Source organism: Sceloporus occidentalis, unplaced genomic scaffold, assembly GCF_023333645.1.
Source record: "Sceloporus occidentalis isolate IW3139 unplaced genomic scaffold, rSceOcc1.0.p SCAF_437, whole genome shotgun sequence".
Lineage (NCBI taxonomy): Eukaryota > Metazoa > Chordata > Lepidosauria > Squamata > Phrynosomatidae > Sceloporus > Sceloporus occidentalis.
The window spans coordinates 96,377-117,228 of record NW_028317417.1 but is presented as its reverse complement, the minus strand read 5'-3'; the positions used below and the strand labels follow the sequence as shown (position 1 = coordinate 117,228).

At 43.9% G+C, this 20,852-nt stretch overlaps 2 protein-coding genes across 3 annotated transcripts in view; one reads left to right on the top strand and one right to left on the bottom strand.

Moving 5' to 3' along the window:
• The window catches only part of LOC149272582 (coiled-coil domain-containing protein 85C), a 47,623-nt gene extending 40,647 nt beyond the window's left edge, over positions 1-6,976 (top strand). Inside the window, exons 3-6 of the mRNA XM_089506927.1 lie at positions 2,232-2,336; positions 5,247-5,342; positions 6,037-6,135; positions 6,887-6,976. Of these exons, the coding sequence (XP_089363053.1) occupies positions 2,232-2,336; positions 5,247-5,342; positions 6,037-6,135; positions 6,887-6,976 (390 nt within the window). The remainder of the gene's footprint in view (positions 1-2,231; positions 2,337-5,246; positions 5,343-6,036; positions 6,136-6,886) is intronic.
• A 5,974-nt stretch (positions 6,977-12,950) lies between these two features.
• LOC149272581 (cyclin-K-like) lies at positions 12,951-17,897 on the bottom strand. 2 transcript variants are annotated; one of them, XM_089506928.1, is made up of 10 exons: positions 17,701-17,897; positions 17,293-17,374; positions 16,525-16,662; positions 16,294-16,399; positions 15,881-15,938; positions 15,517-15,686; positions 15,030-15,259; positions 14,216-14,249; positions 13,822-13,890; positions 12,951-13,546 (listed from the first exon to the last, which is right to left on the bottom strand). In XM_089506928.1, the coding sequence occupies exons 1-10, from the start codon at positions 17,895-17,897 to the stop codon at positions 12,951-12,953; spliced, it is 1,680 nt and encodes a 559-aa protein (XP_089363054.1). The 2 variants fall into 2 exon arrangements, with proteins under 2 accessions (XP_089363054.1, XP_089363055.1); XM_089506929.1 differs by having other exon boundaries at positions 16,531-16,662.
• Positions 17,898-20,852: the final 2,955 nt, after the last annotated feature.

The window sequence follows — 20,852 nt, the reverse complement described above, 5'->3', positions numbered from 1 at the left end:
GGGCACTCAACGGGAAACAAGCATTTCCCTTTATTATGGTTTGGTTCTTGGTGTTGGTGCTCAAAGCCATTAAGTTTCTCTTGAGTGACGCTGTTTTGAGACGAGGAGCGTTCCTGCTGATCACAGGCCTCATGTGTTCCTCTTAGACTCTCGTTTGTTACTCTGTAAGTTCTCCCGCATCTCAAGAATTAACCGCCAGCCGCCGAGGGAGTTACAAGGATATATTCTTCCTCTGTGTCGGTTCACGGTTTGATAGAAAGGATTTAACGAGACTAATAGCCTGTAAGAAGACTAACAGGGGGATCAGCAAGCACTGTGTGTGTGTTAGCAGCGGAGTGATAGGTGGGTACGAAATATATCCCTTCCAAATTGGCACAGGCAGGGTTAAAACCAGGGCTTGAGTACCAGCTAGGTACAGGGCATAGCCAGAGAGCCAAGTGTCCCTTATCAGTCAACCCAAGTATTAAATATACATTTGGGAATAATTTTTGGTGACCCACTGTACAGCGCTGCGGAATATGATGGTGCTATATGAAATAATAATAAGAATGATCTGGGATCCTTGCTGTTCCTATATTTTAAACGGATGAAGAATTCCGTAGGGTATGGCAGAACTTGTCTTGTGCTGGCATCTAACACAAAGGAAAATGGCGGTTCAGGCTTTCGGGTGGGACCGGCCCTGACTTTTGCTTAGTCCCTGACCTCTTGCTTATGATGTAGGGAAGGACTGCGTGAGCCGGGTTGGCCAACAACGAGCATGAGAGTTACTAAAATAAGACCTCAGAGACTCCTAGAAGATGGAGCTGCGGCTCTGGCTGCCACCCGATCGAGAGACAGAGGTGGTGCAGATCCTGGTCAAAGGGACTATATGTAGATGTGCTGCAAGGAAGCCCGGACCATCCCTTACACATATCTGCTTTCTGAAGTGTGGACAAAGTTATGATTTACAATGTCCTTCTGTAGCTGCGCTTTCTTCGGATCTTTTTAATCCTTTCCGGTGTGACTCGTATCTCCGAATCTCCTAATGACGTCTTCTGTGGAGACCGTGGGAAGGTTCGGCCAAAGCCCAAGCCTCTTCCTCCCCGAAAAGCACGCGTTTCTGCCCATCTATTATACTTAATATTTATGACATGAACACATTTCACCTCTTTATGGAAATTATAGTTTGCCACATTCATTCTGCTACTTTGTGTCTGAAGTTCTTCTCACGGCAACAAAACCTTCTCATCTAAGACCCAGTATCGGGACATTTTAGTCTTCTCTATCCCTGAAGGCTCCTACATGCCTTTTTTTCTCACTTATGCCAAAACTTATGGATTCCTCAAGTAGGTCTCATTTTAGGACCCAAATGCCCCTGTCCTACTTACCTCCCCTGATGCCCCTCTTTCTTGCCCCGATGTCCCTCTTTTCTAGGAGCTCAGAATGTTTGCCTGGTATGAGGGCATCACAGGGTTCTACAGCCATAAAAGCCACAATAATTAAAATATACAAACCGAGGATAATGTGTATATAAATTAAATTGTGTAACTAAACAATACATCATTCTTCACCTGCACTCCGACTCAAGTTCATAAATATGCATCTAGATTGTAAACTTGCGAGCCGAGCCCTATATAACTCATGCCCTCGGTTTTAGATCTGTCAGACCCTTTGAATGTAGTAGGGACTGTAAGAAGCTCTGTAGGAATTACTGGCGCTATATAAATAAACGATAATATTATAATTAATAATAATTAATAATAATAATATAATAATAAAAACTTTTAGTTAATCCCAAGGATTCCCATCTTTTTTTTTTTTTTTTTTTCTTTTTTTCACCTTTTGGCCTGTACCACCTCTGCTGATAGGCGGTTTCCTGCACGCGCCCATCTGTCCATGAACTCGTAAACTGGTCTTGTACGCTACAGCTCCAGATCACACTCAGCTGTTCTCCGAGACCAATCTCAATGTTTTGGGGAATTACCATCCACCTCCTGCTGTTTTTTTAATCAGTATTTGGGGGATTTGTCTGATCCGTTAATTATTTTGTCTGTATTTTTTCTCTCAATTTCATGCACAATAAACGATTTTATGATAAAAACACATTTCATATGGCACACCATGTAACGTTATTTTATTATCTCAGGGTGAGAGAAGGAAGCAGTGTGTGATCTGTGCCCATGACCGTCGTCACGCGTGTCACCTTTTTGCATGTCTCGCTCACGCTGCCCGTTGAATGTTTTGTGTTTCAGCACTCGAGCCACGGGGAGTTGAGGACGTTAAGAAAAGGCTTATCTCCGTATCACTCGGAATCCCAGCTGTCGCCCGCACCCCACTACCAGGAGCCCGTGCAGAACGTAAGCGTTCCCTTTAATTCTCACACACATGACGACGAGCCATAGGCGAAGGCCGCACACGCATGTTTGTAGGTGCGGGAGAGCGGCCCTCGTTCTCTCCGTCGAGACCACATGAATATTTATAAGCAACGACAATGGGAAGGGGGTTATTGTTACCCACCCCGAACAAAGGAAACCATGAATATTTATGACCCGAACCTTAAGAGCCACATAAATCTCATGCACTTCTCATTGTTCTTATGCTTATTAACCATTGCCCTGGCGTGGCGCTTATAGGGTTAAAGGCCTCCAAGGAAAGAATAATTGTTGCAGCCGCTTAACAGGACAGCGTTAATACGAATAAGATCCTTCCTCCACATTATGGCTTCATTAATGGTTGGTTGGACTTTTCCCATCAATGGCCCATGTTGCCTAAATCTGCTTCCCGTATGAAACGCTGATGAAATTGATTTTATTTTTTTTGAGTATTTTGCACCTTTGTCCCAGATACTGTCCCTTTAAATGCCGAGGCTCTGTCCTGATCTCCTGGAAGGAACTGGAAGGGGGGCGACACAGGTGCGAGGGTCTCTTCATTGGGGCAAAGCGTGACATCTCCATATAAAGAAATACATATTTCATAAAATGTAGCTCTGGGCCGTCGCGGTCTTCAGATGTTTCCAGTCTCGCTCGTTGGTTACCATTTAAATAAATACAGAAGAGAAGAGAAAGGCCCCCCCCCCCCCCCCCCGGGTTCCTTGGCCAGAACTTCCAGCCGCATTGTGCAGAGCGGCCTTTGAACAATAGTCTGATACTGGGGGGGGGGGGTTAAGCCGCCACTCTGTAGTTTAAATTTAAAGGTCCCCTGTTGGGTCTGTAATCTGCAGCCGGTCCGCCCGGAAGTGTTTTTGTTTTTAATAGGACTTCATAAACAATTTAAACAATGCTGCAGAATTTTAGGACATCTGTAAGGTCGGCCGCTTCCTGACTTTGTTCCCCAATCTCCTTTTATTCTCGATAAAGCCGTAATGTGTTCATGTGTTTCCTTCGCTGCCACTTTCTCCCAGAGTTTCGGTGGCAAACGTGATCACTTATTCGCTATGTTTGATTTTTTTAACCCCTCACTCTATCCCTTCCTATATTGGAGATCTTCATATCCTCTGCCTTGTCCTACCCTAATATCCTGCCCATCGATCTGCCCGAGGCACTGGGAATCACCCTTACAATAAGACTTTTCAACCTGATAGTGTGAAGAAATTCACCCTAAGAACCCGTCCTTTTATTCTGACATCCTGGAAATGTCCCCGTCGACCCCCGAGACCCTGGAAACCTGTCTTTTGATCCTGAGACTGCGGATATCTGCCAGCTGAATAGTTATACTGAATCGGTAGAGAAGACCCCGAGGCATTAGGATTAGATCAACTATTCTATTCCAGGTGTCTTCATCTACCATTGAAGGTCAGACCCCTTGATGTCCTAGGCTAGCCCTGGTGTCCGTGTCCTTGACGTCTTGATATTGTCCTGAAAATTCCACCATAGACTCTTCTACAATGATAGTTTAGATGTTCTCAGTCCAGGATGGAAGCCTGAAGAAGGTGGTGGGTTAAACCTGGTAGAAGATGCTTCTCAGTGATGGATCCACCCAGCCTGTATGGATGGAACCACCGTAGTTTAGGAGTTTTATTGCCGGCGTTATCTCCCGGAGTAAACATCTAGATACATGGTGAAGCCATCAAGAGTTTAGGGCAGTGGAACATCTGAAACGCACCATGCCCTTTGAACTTACAGGGAAAGTGATGTATGACAGATCCATTATTACCTCTGGAGCTGATTCTATCATAAAGACAGCAGGATCTAATTGTTTGTTTAAGGGTTTGGCCTCTGCCTTTCATCCATTACACAGATAAAACAGCATGTGATGGCTGATCATACCATAGTATGCGAGAGGTCACGTCATGTTTATTTACCAAATTCCTCCTTTAATGGAATTTTTTTTCCAAAATAGTTAAGGGATGATTTTAATGGACTCGTAGCCCCCTCAGGGAGGACTGAAAAGTCTAGAACCGTGTCTTACGCAAAATCATGTGATTTGCAATAAGGCCTTTTTTTATTTTTTGTATTATTATTTATGTTAAATCTTAAATGTTATGATTTTGTTGGGCATTATCGTGAATCCGGTTGGTGCTCGAGAGCTAGAGAGCTAATCTCTGAGGCTAAGAGATGATCTAAGCTCTCAACAGCTGGCAAATGACAAAGTCTCCAGGTATTAATAGGGACTTGCTTCGGGAAGGTAAAGTGGACGTGTCGCCCGTGCAGCTTTTAGCCTCATTAAATGTATTTACAGTCTTGGTTTTTGCTTTACAATAAGTGCCATTATTTTTTGGAGATCTTTGTTTACGTTACTGAGGCTGAATTCAGTGGCAGATGGTGGCAACACATTGATTGCTTCCTTTACTTGATCTCCCCTCTTCATCTCTCAAAAGTAGGGGAGTAATTAGGACTAATCCTCGACAAATACTTACCAACTGTCCTGGACGCCAGAACACGTCACATTAGCCCAGTTTTTGGGACTGTACCTGTGCTGGACTTTGTTAGGTCACAGATGCAGATGGACCTTTTGAGACTAGCTGGACCACTGGGTCCCATATATAATGTATGGGCTTTTAAAAGTCATTCCTATCGGGATGGGAGCTTTGGTGGTCTTAGGGGAACCCAGGCTTAAGTAAGCTCTGATCTTTACGTTGTATTGTAACGATTCAGTCTCCAAAGTGAGAGAGAAAACATGACAATAAACTCATGCATTTAGTTGGCGCTTATTCGGTAATCGAGAACTTTAGGGTTGAGCTAACACTGAATAACCTAGAATGTGTCTATAAGGCTACTGTCATCATGTTTGCTGGATCCTTCTAATCTTAAGTCTGTCCCTTCCTACAGGGCTCAGCACGCATAGCCCCCGACATTTCATCCACATCTCCTGCTGGATATGTCTCCATGGCACAGAAACCAGAGGCTGTTGTGCATGCAATGAAGGTAGGAAACCAGTGACTTAATGCCGATACACAGAATAGCGTTGGGTCAGAGGGGGGGGGTGAGGGCTAAAATAGTGCAATTATAATAAAAATAATACTGGACATACTAGTAATAAATACATTTGGTGGGAGCCCCTCTTTAAGCAGGAACCTTGTTGACGAGATGGACATCGGGAGTCTTTAGTGGGGATGCAGTCAAGTTCAGCTTGACGAGTGTTGACCTAAGCTTGAGTTTGGCAGTTCTATTGAGTTTAATGGAGTTCTGGGTCACCTCTGCTCTTCCCGAGCGGTTAAGTTCATTCTGCTGCCTCGCCTCAGTCGGGATTTCTTTGGTAAGACGAGTTGCTGTACTTTTCATGGCTACTCCATGCAAGTTGGCGGTCAAGTTCACTTTAGTAATTAGACACGTTAATCAGTTTCAACCAAGTGGATCTCACATGCCGAACTTCCTAACGTACTATTTACTATAAACCAATGTTATACTATTATAATAATATGAAAATAACCAATATATGTATTGACAATGGTAGATGGTTGATTCTGGAATGAGGCGAAAGGAGAGTTCAGGGCAGTGGACCCCCCCCCCCCCCATGCCCCTGATCACGGCTCTGGCGTGGTTGAGATCGGAGGTGAATGCGTGTGCGTGATTATATTTACTTTGTTTCCTCTACATTTTCATCATTTTCTTCACCTAGGTTCTTGAAGTCCATGAAAATCTGGACAGACAGGCTCCTGATAGCTACGAGGAGGACCTCAGTGAGAAGGAGAAGGCAATCGTTCGAGAAATGTGCAACGTGAGTATTTGGACAGCGCTTTCAAACAGCTTTTCCGGCTGTGCCCGTTCCATGGACTTTGAGCCAAGGACACATTACAAAGTAGGGTGTAGTTCGATTATAAAGCCCTCGGTGACGATACAGTTTTTCACTGTGTTTACAAGACCACGTTCTAGAGCCGACGGCCACAATGCCAAGATATTGCTTTCGAAATCCCACTCATCATCCCAGCCAGCTGCAGAGCGTAAAGCAAAGCCCAATACAGCCGATACCCGCGCTAAATCGCTATACCCAGCTATAACTTTGGGGATATAATGCTGTATCCTCAATTTAACCCCTTATTAGTGCATCTTCAGGATCTTCACCGTTGAGCACAGGTGGTCCAGTCAGCGTCTATTCCTGCACCTGGGCTAATTGACCCGCGTGGCATCCGTTGGCTGTAGGGGGATAGTTTCCAGAATCAAATCATCGGGCAATCGTTTCAATTATTTCATTTAAGGCAGGTTAGGAACACCTCTGGTGCATCGGTTTAAATCAACATGTTCGAGGATTTCCTGAAGGTGATCATGGGCTTTATTAAATCAGTTAAGTTATGATGTGGAACGCAAGGGGTTTTCGGGGATGAACCATGACGTGCGTGGCTAAATAGCAATGGGGGTAATAAAATTAACCCCTTATGACCAATCCGTTATAGGGGAATCATATAGCAGGAGTCTATGTAATAAATAACGTGTAATTAAGTATGGGAGGGGGGGGTTTTGTTGGCCTGCAGGTCGTGTGGCGAAAGTTGGGCGACGCGGCAAATTCTAAGCCATCCATCCGGCAGCACCTCTCTGGAAACCAGTTCAAAGGACCCTTGTAGTGAAGAAATAAAGTGAAGACGTGAGCTGGGAGTCCGGCGTCGGGCGAACTGTGACCATTGTAAATACGGAGGCTCAGACGATTACCTTGTACATTTGTTTAATCATCGGGTTACAGGACCGGAATATTTTCTATTGTAGTTCACTTACTGTACAGGCTGTGTAGATAAGTAAAAAAAAATAGGAATAAAACACTAACCCGAGGATTCGTTATAAACTGTTTTATGGACTTTTACATTTACATACACTTATTTTCTAGTGTTTGCTTTTTTCCTAAGTATTATGTTAAGCGGATCTAGCAGAAGCAGCGTTTGGGACGTTCAGAGCTATTATTGTCCTCGGCCGTTTCCTTGCCGGAACGCCCTGCGGGTGATCGGAGTCACAATACAGCCGGCAGGCACTGCTGGGATGATTCAGGACAGTTAGGTGCTCTTGGCTTCTCACGAATGCTTCTCCCCGTGGTTGGCGAGCAGCAATTTGAGAATAAAAATCTGATTTTTGGTAAATTCAGTTAAATTCTCATTATTTTTATGAAAGATATGTTTATGGGGGGGGGGGGGGGTGGATACGGCCAGAGAGGATTAAGCGTCCTTGGAAACCGGAAAATAATTTCCTTTTTTTTGTAATTAACAAGAATTCTAACATTTTTCAGAGGATCGGAACAAATCGGTATGTTTATTTTTATTGAATTTTGGGGGGTTTCTTCTGAGTTTTGGGGGATTTTCTTATTGATGAATAGCATTGGTCACTAGAAAGTATTGTGCATTTGGGGAATATCCATGAATAAAACATAAATCCAACCGAGTTAAAGAAAAGCTATAGGGAAACCCCACTCTGTCTCTTATATGAAAGAGATGTAAGGTTCTAACACTTTAACAAAACCTACAATCATTGAAATCCCATTTTCTGTGAGCAGGAAGCTGTAGTGAGGCTCAGCAGCAATGAGAGTAACCGAAAACTGCTTCCCCCATACTGAGAAAAAAAACCATCAATCACCATGAGTTCCGATAAGGTATAGAAAGCTCTGCACATATACAAAGTGAGTGTCTTAAAATGTTCTTTTATATTAGACCAGATTCATATCTTCTACATACATATAACTCCTCCCGGGGGGGGGGGGACTGAATCATTTTAATATCAAAGAAACTAAAGGCGCTGATTGGGTAGATCTGGAAATAGAGGGAGCCCCTAATGAAGCCCCCCTCGGAATATGACCTATTTGGTAATGATCGATATATTTTATTGGGTATTACAGATGTAGCTACCGACGAACATATTTTTTTATGAATAACCTTATTGCCTACGGGCCAAAATATAAAGATCTCTGTATTTGATTGTACAGACATGGTATAGATATATATATATATATATTTTGTTAAAGAATTGTGGCGGAAGCTGTATATTGACTTCGGCATTCATGATGTAAGAAGGTGCTGCATACATGGGTACATAGGCAGGCTTTTCATGACTCCCCCCTGATGAAGGAGGTTTGGAGGGGTGTTGAAGACCCTGCCGCGCATCACTGACAGGTCGTCACATATCAAAGACTTCATTGTGAAGAATGCAGGCTGTATTACGGTGGGTCTCCCAGCCGCCGGGCTTTGGGGAGAACAAAGAGCGGGTTCTTTTTGGGAAATGGATTCTTCGCCAGAAAATATTTGCCGTATGATCACATGGAAGTCCGGAACGGGGCCCGATCGTGCTATAATCTTCCGCATTAACGGCTTCTAATTGTAAGAAAGTTCTTTGTCGAAAGCATGCAGGGACATTATAAGTCGGTAAATATAAACCATTGAAATTTTTTCCACATACCCCCGTTATTTTGGGGTCATTTAACTGGTTTTGGAACAATTCAAACTTAGCATTTTGTAGGAAATTCACATTATAGCATATTGGCCTCCAGCCGCGGATCACAAACCGTATCCAGAAGTTTGTCTTAAGCTAGATTTCTGTTCGGGGGTCTTAGTATACATTTTTTTTTTTTAACGAGTAAATGATACAATCGGCATAGCTGCCACCAAAATTTGTGGTTTGGGGGTCAAGGGATGAGCGTAGCTTAATAGCCTCCGCGGGGAACTAGAAACAGCTAAACCTTTTTATTATATTAAAAGATTCAATAATAGCGAAGCGACAGAAGCTCCATCAAGAGGAATCACGTGGGTCTTCCACTAATGGGTTAAACATGGCGTAGTTGTCTAGTTTTCAGCCTTAGTCATCCCTAAAAAAAAAATTGTGTTTTTTTTTTTCTTTAAACAATGGAATTTCCTTCTTCTAAACACTCGCCCCGTTTGTGGCAGCTTTAGGGAGGTGCAGAAGCTCCGGGTCGAAACGTGGACTTCCCAGAAGCTCCGTATCAAAGTATCACCCGTTCAGAAATGATTTCCTGATTTTATAGTGAATTGTGTTGTAAATATCTTTGGAAAAGTTGGGGGGGGGGGAATACAAAAAATTAATAAAAATGTTATATTTGCCCATTGAGTTGCGGTCCTCTTCTTTGCAAGTTCTTCAGCAAAAAAAGAATTTAATCTTTTCTGTACATATTATGCACTCGTTAAGTCCTTATGGGATTCCAAAGAATTACGCCGAATTCTTACGGTTATAACCAGCCCAAGTACTTTATTGGCAGATAAGTGGAACAGCCTCCCGGGAGAAGTGGTAGAGGTTCTATGATTCTATGAGGTCATAAGAAAAGAAGCAGATTTTGTGCCTTTGATGTAGGGACCGGTGGCTTAAATAAGTCTTCCGGATTCTATTAAAGTTTTTCTGGCTGTTAAAATTCTCTTTTAAGTTAAAATGTGTCAAAAAACCAGCAAAAAAAACACTTTTCTTTCAGCACTCTCGTCCCTCGCAGTGTTTAACGATGGCGCTTTTTCCCCGCCGTGGGTGGGTTTCTCCGTGGAAGAATTCTGTTTTTTCTCGGTAAGTATCCAGCCGCTGCTGTGTTTGCGCACAGCGAGGATTTTCTGCCGATCTGGGAACAAGACGTTCGATGACTCAGACGCCGCGCCTCGCAAATGTTAACCTCTCCTCCGTATCCACAGGAGACCAGAAATACACATATAGATATATATTTATATTTTTAAACCAAAGCACAAAATTTATTATTTTCAAAAATAAAGGATTTTCTAGGTCACTTTTTTTTGTTGGCCATTAATTGCAATCTCTGTTACTTTAAGCAAAAATATCCTAAGCAGGTGTTAGTTTCCTTTTCCTATAAAAAAGCTTTAAGCGCATAAAACATAAACTTTTTTTTTTTTTTTTTTTGTTTGTATGGCAACAACCTATCGGTGCCAGTTTTTTGTGTCACGTGACAATTAAATGTTCCGGGCAAAACATTATCAAATAATCCATAGTTTTAATTGATAAAAAATATTTCTAGGAGGGATTTTCAACAGCACTAGGAATTCCGTGTCTAATTCTATCAATTTCAATCAATGATATATGTACCGGTATATACTGTATATACATATATATATTTACTGTATCTATATACTGTAGTTTGGGGTAGCCGTATTAGTCCAGTGTGTAAGAATGCAAAAAAGCAGAATGTTGCAGAATCTTGTAATACCTTTTTTATTGGACTAACAGTATTTAACATAATAGATGAGCTTTCGGGAGTCCTCCCTTTATCAAGTCAAAAGCATTTCTCTTTTATTTTAAATACTGTTAGTCCAATAAAAAAGGTATTACAAGATTCTGCAACATTCTGCTTTTCTGTATCTATATATATATATATATATATATATATATATATATGTATAGTATGTAGACAATATGAATTTGCATTTAGGATAATGATCAGTGCGTATCGTGCCAAGCTAATGGTCACAAAAATGACAAGTTACTGTCTGCCAGGGTCACATGACCTGCATGCAATCAGCCCCCAGAACAGGGGCAGAGAGGGCAAGGTGTTCCCATGAACATATTCTAGGCCGTTGGAGACACCTGCTGGTCAGTTTGGGGAACTACACACCGCGGAAGGTTAAAGAGCACGTTCAGATAGGACGGCCGGTGGCCTTAAAGGGAAACACACCTTTTTTTCTGTTACTAGTAGCCTTAAAAATATTGAGCTGTTTTCTTTTTTTATTTTTAAAACAGTTCTAGTTTTGGCATTATATAATATTTTCAGACAGCTGTCGTAGGGGGTCCCATGTGCAGGAAGCAACCCTTCCAAGTCCTTCCTCAGCATGGGTCGCAAGAGCAGCGGCAGAACAAAAGTAGGAGGGCAAGGGGGTTGGGTATACGCGTGTAAGTATGTTAGTGTGTATGTGTTAGTTTGAGTACATATGTTAGTATGTGTGTGTGCAAGAATGTTAGCGTGAGTGTAAGTATGATACTGTGTGTGTGCACGTGTAAATATCTTGCTGTGGAAGTATGTTAGTGTGTCTGTCATTTTTACTGCTTGTAAGATTGTTACTGTATGCATGTGTAAATATATTGCTGCATGTGTATGTTATTGTATGTGTAATTATGTTACTGTGTGTGTGTGTATAAGGATGTTAGCATGAGTATAAGTATGTTACTGCATGTGCATGTATTGCTGTATGTAAATATGTTAGTGTTTTTCTGTGTAAGTATATAACTGTGTAAATGTGTTCTGATGTGTTAGTATGTATGTGCGTAAGTATGTTACTGTGTGCAAGTATGATAGTATGTATGTGTGTATGTTAGTATGTTACTGTGTGTGTAGGAGGAGCTTGGAGACCCTCCACAATATGCCTTCCAGGGGTCCATGGCATTTTTGGTTATGCCACTGCCATCCCTGACACCTTATTATACTAGCTGTGGGAAATAATAGAATGAATCAGTCTTAATCACCCAGCTGGACTCCTGAAATTCTATGGAGGAACAGACTTCATTAGAATTGCCATAAAGCATCAGCTCAGTGTGGTGTTTGAGCTGGGAAAGTCACCCAAAACATCATAAGACTGATGGCGGCCTTCGGGTCAGCAGATAAAAGAAGTTTATTGGAACAAAACCCAACAGAATCAAGTTTTTTCCCCAATTGCAGACCTACATTACCGTATGCCACGCTGGAGTGTGCTGTACACGATCATCACAAGGAAAACAACAAGGGAGCAGAGAACTTGCAGACTAAAAACCTTGTAAAACCTAAATATTATACTCTCGCATAATCCTCGATCCAGTTCATAAATGAAGATAACGTGTTCTATGCGCAACACAGCAGATGTATGAACCGCAGATACACTACTGCCCCCCTGTGTACAACGCAGGCATTTCAGTAAGATGAAACAAGGCTATACTTCCCAGATATTAAAGACCCCCCTCTTGGATGATTAGCCGCTCAGACAGTATTTCATTTACTTGCATTCGTTTCTGATGCGTTTTAGAAATTTTCGACCTGTAGCATTTAGCACCAGTATGGGGGGGGAAAAAACGCAAAACACACAGTAACTTGGGAATGTTTGTTTTATTCAAGAGGGTGACAATTCCGTTTCAGTTTTTTCATGTCAGCCAGCGCCACAGAACGTTCTATTTAAAAAATATTTACAAGCGTTCGTAAAAGTTATTATGGTATTTAGAAAGAAAGAACAAAAAAAAGTCAGAAGCGAGGCCAGTTTAATGTTTGATCTGACCAGGAAATCCGCAGCTTGGCCAATATGGCCCTCAATTCTTTTTTTTCTCTCTGTGAGCGGAAATCAAAGTGGGATTTCATAAAGCGAAACGTATAGGGAACACTTGCCGACGTATATCAAGACATAAAGGCCACAGATTCCAATTAGTCTTGAGGTCTGTTACTGGTCTCTCAGCATTATCCTCCTTCCACGCCGGGTGAACTGAAGTTCTTCACTGTTCTGACCGGCATAGATTTTTTTTTTTTGGAGATAGAATACTGAACGTTGCATATTATTCTACGTATTTCGAACTATAAGCTCTGAACGTGTTTCAATGGGTGTTTTATCGCATTGTGTCCTAGATGACACGCACCCCAGATATCAGCCTGCGTACCCCATGCTATCTCATCCAAGCGGCACGGCCTAATCCAGCGACAGGCGGCATGCCGGGAGGTGGAATTGGTGGGGGAACCGGAGGCTGCCCACCTGGTGGCACTGCGGGAGGGGGGTAGTTGGTTGGCGGTATACCAATACCTGGAGGCGGATGACTAGGAGGAAGTCTAGGTGGGGGGAAGTTGGGGTTGTAAGCAGGCGGAGGTGGGTAGACGGGTGCAGGAGGTGGGATGTTGGGAGGAGGGAATGAGGATGGAGGTGGTGGGACGGAAGGTGGAGGATTGGGTGGATAGACATGAGGGTGATAGGGTATATGAGCTGGAGGCCCATATGCTGGAGGCAGAGTCCCATAGGATGGCCCTTCAGTCTTCATCATGGACTGTAGATTCTGATAACCTTCCCCAGACATATAGGAGTTGGTGGTGGACATCCCCGTGATGTAGCTGGAAGGAGGTGGAGGCCGGTGTGGTAGCGGCGGAGGTTGATGTACCGGGGCTGGGTGCGCAGGAGGAGGAATCGGAATTTTTGTTAATTCTGACGACTCGGAAACTCCGGTGGTCTCTCCCTCGGCCGATGTCATTACAGACCCCAAAGATTTTCTCTCTATGAAAAACACAGAAAAACAAACAAACAAACTTGTAATCGTGAAGAAATGATGAGTAAAAGGTGCTCATTCCCCGTCACAAACATGTTTAGGACTTACATTCAGAAGAAAAAAAATATGTGGCTCCCTGTTTGCACCTATGATACTCCCATCATCCTCAGACAACAATAGATGCTGAATATCCACTTACTGACTATTACTGGGTAACAGAATGGAGTAGAAGCTTAGAAATAGAAGGTCAGAAGAGATAACTTGTACAGTAAATAAGACTCACCTGGTGGTGGAGGGACTGGGGGCAGCGGTGGGAGGGGGGCATCGATTTTAGGAATTTTAGATGGCTGATCTGCAAATATAAAAAAAAAAGTCCATTAGTTGCAGTCCCCTGATGGTGCAGTTTCGTAACCGGTTACGTGTGAAGTACCAGAATCGTTATAACACCCTTATAACATAACATATACGTCTGTCACAATCCTTCAAAGCAAAGGATTCCTTGGCTGCACATCCTGATAGAGCAATCACCAAGTCATTCGGAATTCAACAAATAAATCCATGCAAAAAACACAGAAAACCAAACCCTACCAGCTCATATAACGGAATAACAAATTTCATAATGCTACTTCACAGCATAATGCTAGACAAAAATAAAAAGAGAGAACCTAAGCACTTACCCAGTGTCTTCATGTCATCCTTTGGCGAAGTAGGCTGAAATACAAACATTGTTAATATATTATATATGTGTATATTTATTATATAGCATAATATTGTGTAACATCAAATAAAGGGCTCACACCAGGAATACTTGACTTACACTCAGCCCCGATATGTGATGCAAAAATGGTAGCCTTGCGGGAGGTAGTTAAGATAACAGTATCCAGATCATATTGCCTTTTAAGCAATTTACATCATAAGCACCTTTCACCAGTTACCGCATTTCCCCATGTATAAGACACACCTTTTTTAGAAAAAATTGGGGTCTAAAAATTGGGTGCGTCTTATACAGTGGCGGTAGATTTTTTTTAAAAAAAATTTATTTTTAATTTTTTTTTAAAAAAAACCAACTTACTGCTGCTTACCTTCATCCGCCGCGGCTGCACAGGATCCACATGACTCCGCTCAGTTCCTGTTCCTGTGCAGCCGCGTCGAGCAAGGCAGAGGGGAAACAGCGGCCCCCACGGAAGTCGGCGAGCGGCAGCACAAGATCAGCAGTTCAGGTAAGGTTGGGGAGTAAATGTATGTATGTGTGTATGTATGTATGTATGTATGTATGTTAGCATGGATCCGTGTGTAGGGGGCACAAGGAGGCTGAAAGTGATGTGCATGTACTGGCTGCCTGACCATAATAGGAGTGCAATTGCTAACAGTTGCTAGCAGCCAACATCAATCACACTCATATCATGCCCAGGCAGCCAGTACAATTATTTAATTTTGGCCCCCAAAAATGGGGGTGTGTCTTATACAAGGGAGCGGCCTATACCAACACACCAGGGGTCGCTTTGCTGGCTTAGGGGGGCTTGAATGAGGAGAAGGCTTCTTGGGTTGCTGAGACGCAGACGGCTGCTGGTCTTTCTGCTGAGCGCTCTGGGAGTCTGTACTTTGCTGCGGTTGCACCGAGGCGATCTGCGCTTGGACTTGCGGGGAGGTCTGCTGGGCTCCATGGTGCGGCATCTGCTGTTTTCCTTGAGAATACAGGTCAAGGATCTGGTGACAGATGTCTGCGGACCAAAAAGCAACGTGTTACGAGAGTCAAAGCTACCCATCTGAGGACGGGAACAAAGCAAACCATGAGGAACAGTGGTAAGTATGAAGCTGGGTATTTCTGTGAACACAGACAGCATTCACCACAAACTGCACACCCCAGGATACAAATCCGTGCAATAAATACAATTACAGCCACGTCTATTTAAAGCCCTACTCAGATGTCGCAGTAAAAATAAGGAAAAGACGTTGATTTGTGAAATATGGCATTTACCTTCAAGGACATCTACAGGCACATCTTGGACAAACTGCTCCCACCACCTTCTGTACATTGGCTTTGACGTCCACTCTTGGATTTCGAATTTGCACAAACGCCCAGCCAGGTACATTACGGCCACCGCGATGATCTCAGGCTCCCACTGCAGAGACAGCGTGGTGCATAGGCTAATGGGAACAGATAAAGCCGTGTAAGAGGCGGGTTCCATAAAAAATATATATATATTATGGGCACAACAAGCAAACTCTGAATTGTAAAGATTATTATTCATGTCTCAGGCTTATCCCTGACAGCGTCGCAGGAAGGAGCTTCCGACTGGTTGGACCGCCAACGCATCCGGTCTAGAATAATTCGGCCATACCTGTCATTTACAAACGTCCACGCCATCTGCACCAATTTTTGTATCTTGTTCTTATCGCCTGAGACATAACAAAACAAATAAAAACACAAAAAAGTGAACAGAAGAAAAACACACAGATTTTATATTAGTAAATCCTATATTTTGCACCAAATCTTAAAATTAAAGAATTAGGGGAGAGAAAAAGTAATCCCAAAGCTACCGGTTTTAAGTGGAAAAGCGCCTAGAAGGGACACTAAAGCCAGGTCTTGTGAATCAGCGAGTGAAAGTTCTTCACCTCTGTATAATATTACAGGGACATTTACTAAGGTCCATCTGTAACAATGATATGGCTTTTTTTTTTTTTTTTAGCTTTACCCTATATATATTATTTATATATACATTCACAAAACCAAACTAGCTGTGCATAGACAGACCTTTCAGTTGCTTGGCGTATCGGAGAAGGAACTGGTACGGGTGCTCTACTTGCAAGTCAAATTTGATTGTTTGAAGAAGAATTCTCTCAAGCACCATGACTTCTTCCTGGAAGGCAAAACAGGTCAAAATAAATCAGATTAAGCTAAAGTTTTCAGAACGGTATCTTTAAAACTCTTAAAAACCACACCTGCTGAAAAATAAACGATACGAACACCCACAATCATTAAAACTGTTACCTTTGGGTCGTCTCCAAACTGACCAAACTGCACATCATTCAGTAAGCTCCGGGCCGTCTTTATAATGTCTTTACACTTCTTGGGCGTTTCTTCCACTTTCCCGGCCAGGAAAAGACAGCAGGCGCCGGTTACCTGGAGAGAAGGTTAGTGGTTTAGAGGGATTACCCTTCACAGACTATAAAATACTCTCAGGTACTTAACTCCACACCGGATCGCACTATCCAATGTCAGGCTGACCCACTGTAATGCGGCAGGGCTGGCTTTAGGGGGGTTTTGACACCCCACCTTCACACAGTGCTTTTTCAAACCGTGCTTAGTGACCCTCACCATCGCTACAACCCCAGACTCAAATCTGGTGATTCAAATATGGCTCTGGAGTCTTCTATGGACATCAAAGGCCTACGTTACCTGGTAAGAGGGCCATTTGTTAAACTCAGAGGTCAAGCCAAATTCTAAAGTAGCTCTTGGCGACGGTTTGGCTCCTCTATCTTTGTGCCTGATGAATGATTTTGCTCAGCCACGTAAAGTACTTTCAGCTCAGCTCTATAGAAACTTTATATCACGCTCAGAGGGGGCAGGTTTTTTTGGTTAGGATCCCTGAGTCCAAGCTCAATGAGCCACATGAGGCACTGGGTGCAACAGAGGCAAAGACAGACATTTTTTACAGAAAGGATTTCATTTTATTATCCCAATTTTTTTTTTAACAAGATAAATAGATCTGTATAACCCTTCATTGCTTCTGATATAGAAGGAGATACTCACATATCTAGCAAATTGCTTGAAGGAATGAAACATATAGAATCGATGGAAATATATAATTCCGGTAGCCAGCGTGTCATAGTGTCTAGAGGCTGCGTTAAGGAACACAAACAATACCAACGTGTCACACAATGGCGCCCGCCACTCGTGGTAACGCACAACGCTCCGGGCGATGTGAACCCAACACCCCAATAACGCTGAGCGTAAAACCTTAATAACGTGCGCCTCGGATCCTCAGCAGAGCATCGTGGGAGGCAAGACACCAAAAACATGGCTGTGCACACCCGGTATGCCCTCCCCTGATTATTCTAGGCGTCAGGTCTCTCCGCACCGGTAACTCCTGACAAGTAATGAAGATCGCCAGCTTTGCCAAGCGTAATCTTTGCCCAAGTTTTTATTTCTTAAGGATACAGCCCAAGTCGGGTTCCCACATCGAATATGAATCTGGCTCCTTCTCTGCGGTATCTTGCCTCTGTAGCGGGATCCAGCCCCTCCACCTGGGACGGGGTATGAGCCAAGTCTTTCTTATCCCAATACCAGCATGGTTTTACATGGTCCAGACAGCCAGACAGCACAGAAGGGCTGGAGTTTTCCTTGTTCTCCTTCATGGAGGCCGGATCGTCTTCTGGATTCTTTTGCTTCCAAATTAAGTCTCATCTGGAAATAGATTAGCGCATTATATAGACCATCAGAAGTCCATAGTAACTTCTTAATCATTTTCTACAATACAATTGAATGAGTCAGTCTGATCATAGATTCTGGAGCTGACTCTCTACTACTGCTGATGGGACGCTGTTCCACTTGTCTACCACCCTCCCAGCAAAGCGCATCTAACTACCAGATACAACCACAAAGCTTTGGTATTTTCGGGAGAACAAACCTTGGGGGGGGGGGGGGGGTAAAAAAGTTAGATTTCGTCCCAAATGAATTCGATTTGCAAGCATTGTCACCTAGGAACACATTAAAGGGGAATCTCCTCATATCACATGATCACACTGCCATGTGACAAAACTTTAAATAAAGCTCGCATCCTTTGTATCTGTACTTTTACTTCAGAAAGGAACGAATGGCAGAAAGCTCTTTAGAAACGAGTCACACAGATACCATTACCCCTTTAACAGCCACCTGTTATTTACCCTATTTACCCCCCTGGTGGATAAAGTGTTAATTTAAAGCCTCTGCCACTGGCACGACTACATTGGGGTAATGGCCCCTAGTTTCCCTCTTAAAATGCTTTGCTGGCCGGGCTGAGGTATATTATCGAGCGGGGAACATAAGGAAGGGCCTTGAGGGGCCACACGCTTACCCACTGCGTCCCAGGGGGCCACAGACTCTTCCTCCGGGAGACTACGGGCACAGCACTCCGAGAGCAGCCATCTTGGGAAGTGAGCAAAGCCAGTGACGTCGCGAAGTTGGCCACGCCCCCTCCGGCTAGTCTAAAAAGGAGAAAGAAACAGGACAGCCAATGGACGAGCAATTCTTCACAGAATAAGGCGGCGCGAGGGAGCACTACGGCACAACCAAGCGTGATGGCAAAATCATTGCATGTTCGCGTGGGAGGTGGGACACATGAGGGGAGTGACAGGGACGATAGCAAATAGCGTGCCAGCGTCTCCCGCCTGCTGCCCAATTGGCGCAGAGTAGCCGTAAGTGGCGAAAGACGTTGGGAGTGCGAGGTTAGACTGTGCTCAGCTTCTCTTCATTTCTGTTAGACGCAGTCGGTTGGTTTCTCCCCCGCCGGTAACGGTTTAGAAGAGCTGGTGTTGCAACAGGGTCGCAGGGGAGGGAGCCGGGAGGTAAGTATCCTCCCCTCCCTCTTCATGGGCCTTTAATTGGCGCTTACGCAGTGTGGCATAGACTGGGCCCCAGGAGCTTGCAGTCTAATTGGGGCGTGTGCCCTGTGTCATGCCTGCACCCGGCTGTCAAACACTAAACCCAGCACATGTCTGTAGTGATTTCATGAGGAGAACCGTTTTCCTTCCTCTTAGCTTTTGGCACCATTTTGCCATCAGGGGCCAGGGCTGGATAGCTGGTTGCATGTTCATCGCTACTAGTTGCTATGACCCAAGGATTCTCAACTCCCATCATTCTCAGCTAGCCAAGGGCTCTTATCCCTGTCAGGGGCCACATCTGAACGTTGGGTTCATCAACTAAAGGCGGGAGTGGTTTATGCTTCAGCTTCTTGACTTCACTATTCCTTATAAAAAGCCAATGAGCTTCTGCCGTGGAAGGATTGGACCGATTTTACGTAAAGGGCCCTTAAATCAGCAAGACTCTGAATTATTCATCGTACATGGCAAGCTTGGCCCGTCCAGGTCTAGTCGCTGAAGGGCCAGCTGGAGAGTTGTATTTCCGACTGGCTTTGCTATACGTTAGGAGGGCGGTTGAGCTAGAGTTTCAGAAGGAAGTTGATTGCCCCTGTTTAAATTATACATTATACAGGGCTGGCTCAGTCATTCACGCTGGATGTTCACAACTCTACCTTTAATTACAAAATATTACAGGCGATAGATGGGGGGCAGATCGCCGTCTTGGGTGATCAGGTCCCCCCAGGTCCGCTGCCAGTTGGGGGGGGGGGGGGGTCACTGAGCCCGTGTACATTATGGACCCTGTGCCGGTTCTACGCACAGACACTCTGTGCCAGCATATCCCAGTCCTCATGTCTTAAAGGCACGTGGCAGCTTTTAATGCAGTGAATGGGGGCTGCCCTGACTCTCCCGACAACTCTCCTCTTAGTGAATAAACTCCAAAGACTGAATTTACTATAGCGTTACCCGTACATATATATATATATATATATATATATATATATATATATATATATATGTGTGTGTGTGTGGCTCATGATGATAGGTTTTGTTTTCACATTTACTCCCCAAGGCATCGTTGTGGCATTTGGAAATGAGTTGGCTGAGCGGTTGGTGTCCTTTTAGGAGGTTGTGGGGGGGGTGGCATAACGTGGCAGTGGCTTCATTTGTCTGGCCCACTCGGCCCCTCGATGCTGAACGCGTGATGACAGGAGGCAGCTACCAGTCCCGCAGAGGCTACTTCACGCCAAATAAATGCGGCTTAATGTTTGACATGTTCAGGGTTTCGAAGCTGTGAACACGCCCGGGAACAACGTTTCACCCCACGCCGCTTTATGGCATTTAATGATGAGAACAGCTGCTTAGTAGATTTCTCCCCAATACATTTATAGTTCAGGTTCTCTGAGGCGTTCACGTTAACCCTCTGAGTGCAGTTTAAGGTTTTCCCTCCTATCGTAGCACGTTACGCGGCTTTTGGGTGGACGCCCCGTAGTCAAACTGAGCTGTTTCCCCCCAAGGTAATGGCGGGCCGGTAGCCTCCCGGCGTGGCTATAAGCCCAGCTACCCTCATTCCTATAGTTTACTTGGTTTCGTCGCTGTTATTTTTTTGCTACTGAGGAAAATAAAACAATCTGTCCAAATATTTAAACCTTTGGTGTAAACAGATCAGGAGTGTTTGGTAAATCTTGTCAGGTGTCGCAAAACTATAGCAGGGGAAGAGAGGCAATAATCCAAATCTAGAGGGCGAGAGGCTTA

Bases quoted from the DNA above. Each gene is read 5' to 3' on its own strand.
- LOC149272581 (XM_089506928.1), bottom strand. From the start codon at position 17,897: ATGAAGGAGAACAAGGAAAACTCCAGCCCTTCTGTGCTGTCTGGCTGT. The intron at 16,663-17,292 runs GTGAGTATCTCC...CCTTCTCTCCAG, and splicing joins TCAAGCAATTTGCTAGATAT to GTAACCGGCGCCTGCTGTCT. The intron at 15,687-15,880 runs GTATGGCCGAAT...TGTTCCCATTAG, and splicing joins TGGACGTTTGTAAATGACAG to CCTATGCACCACGCTGTCTC.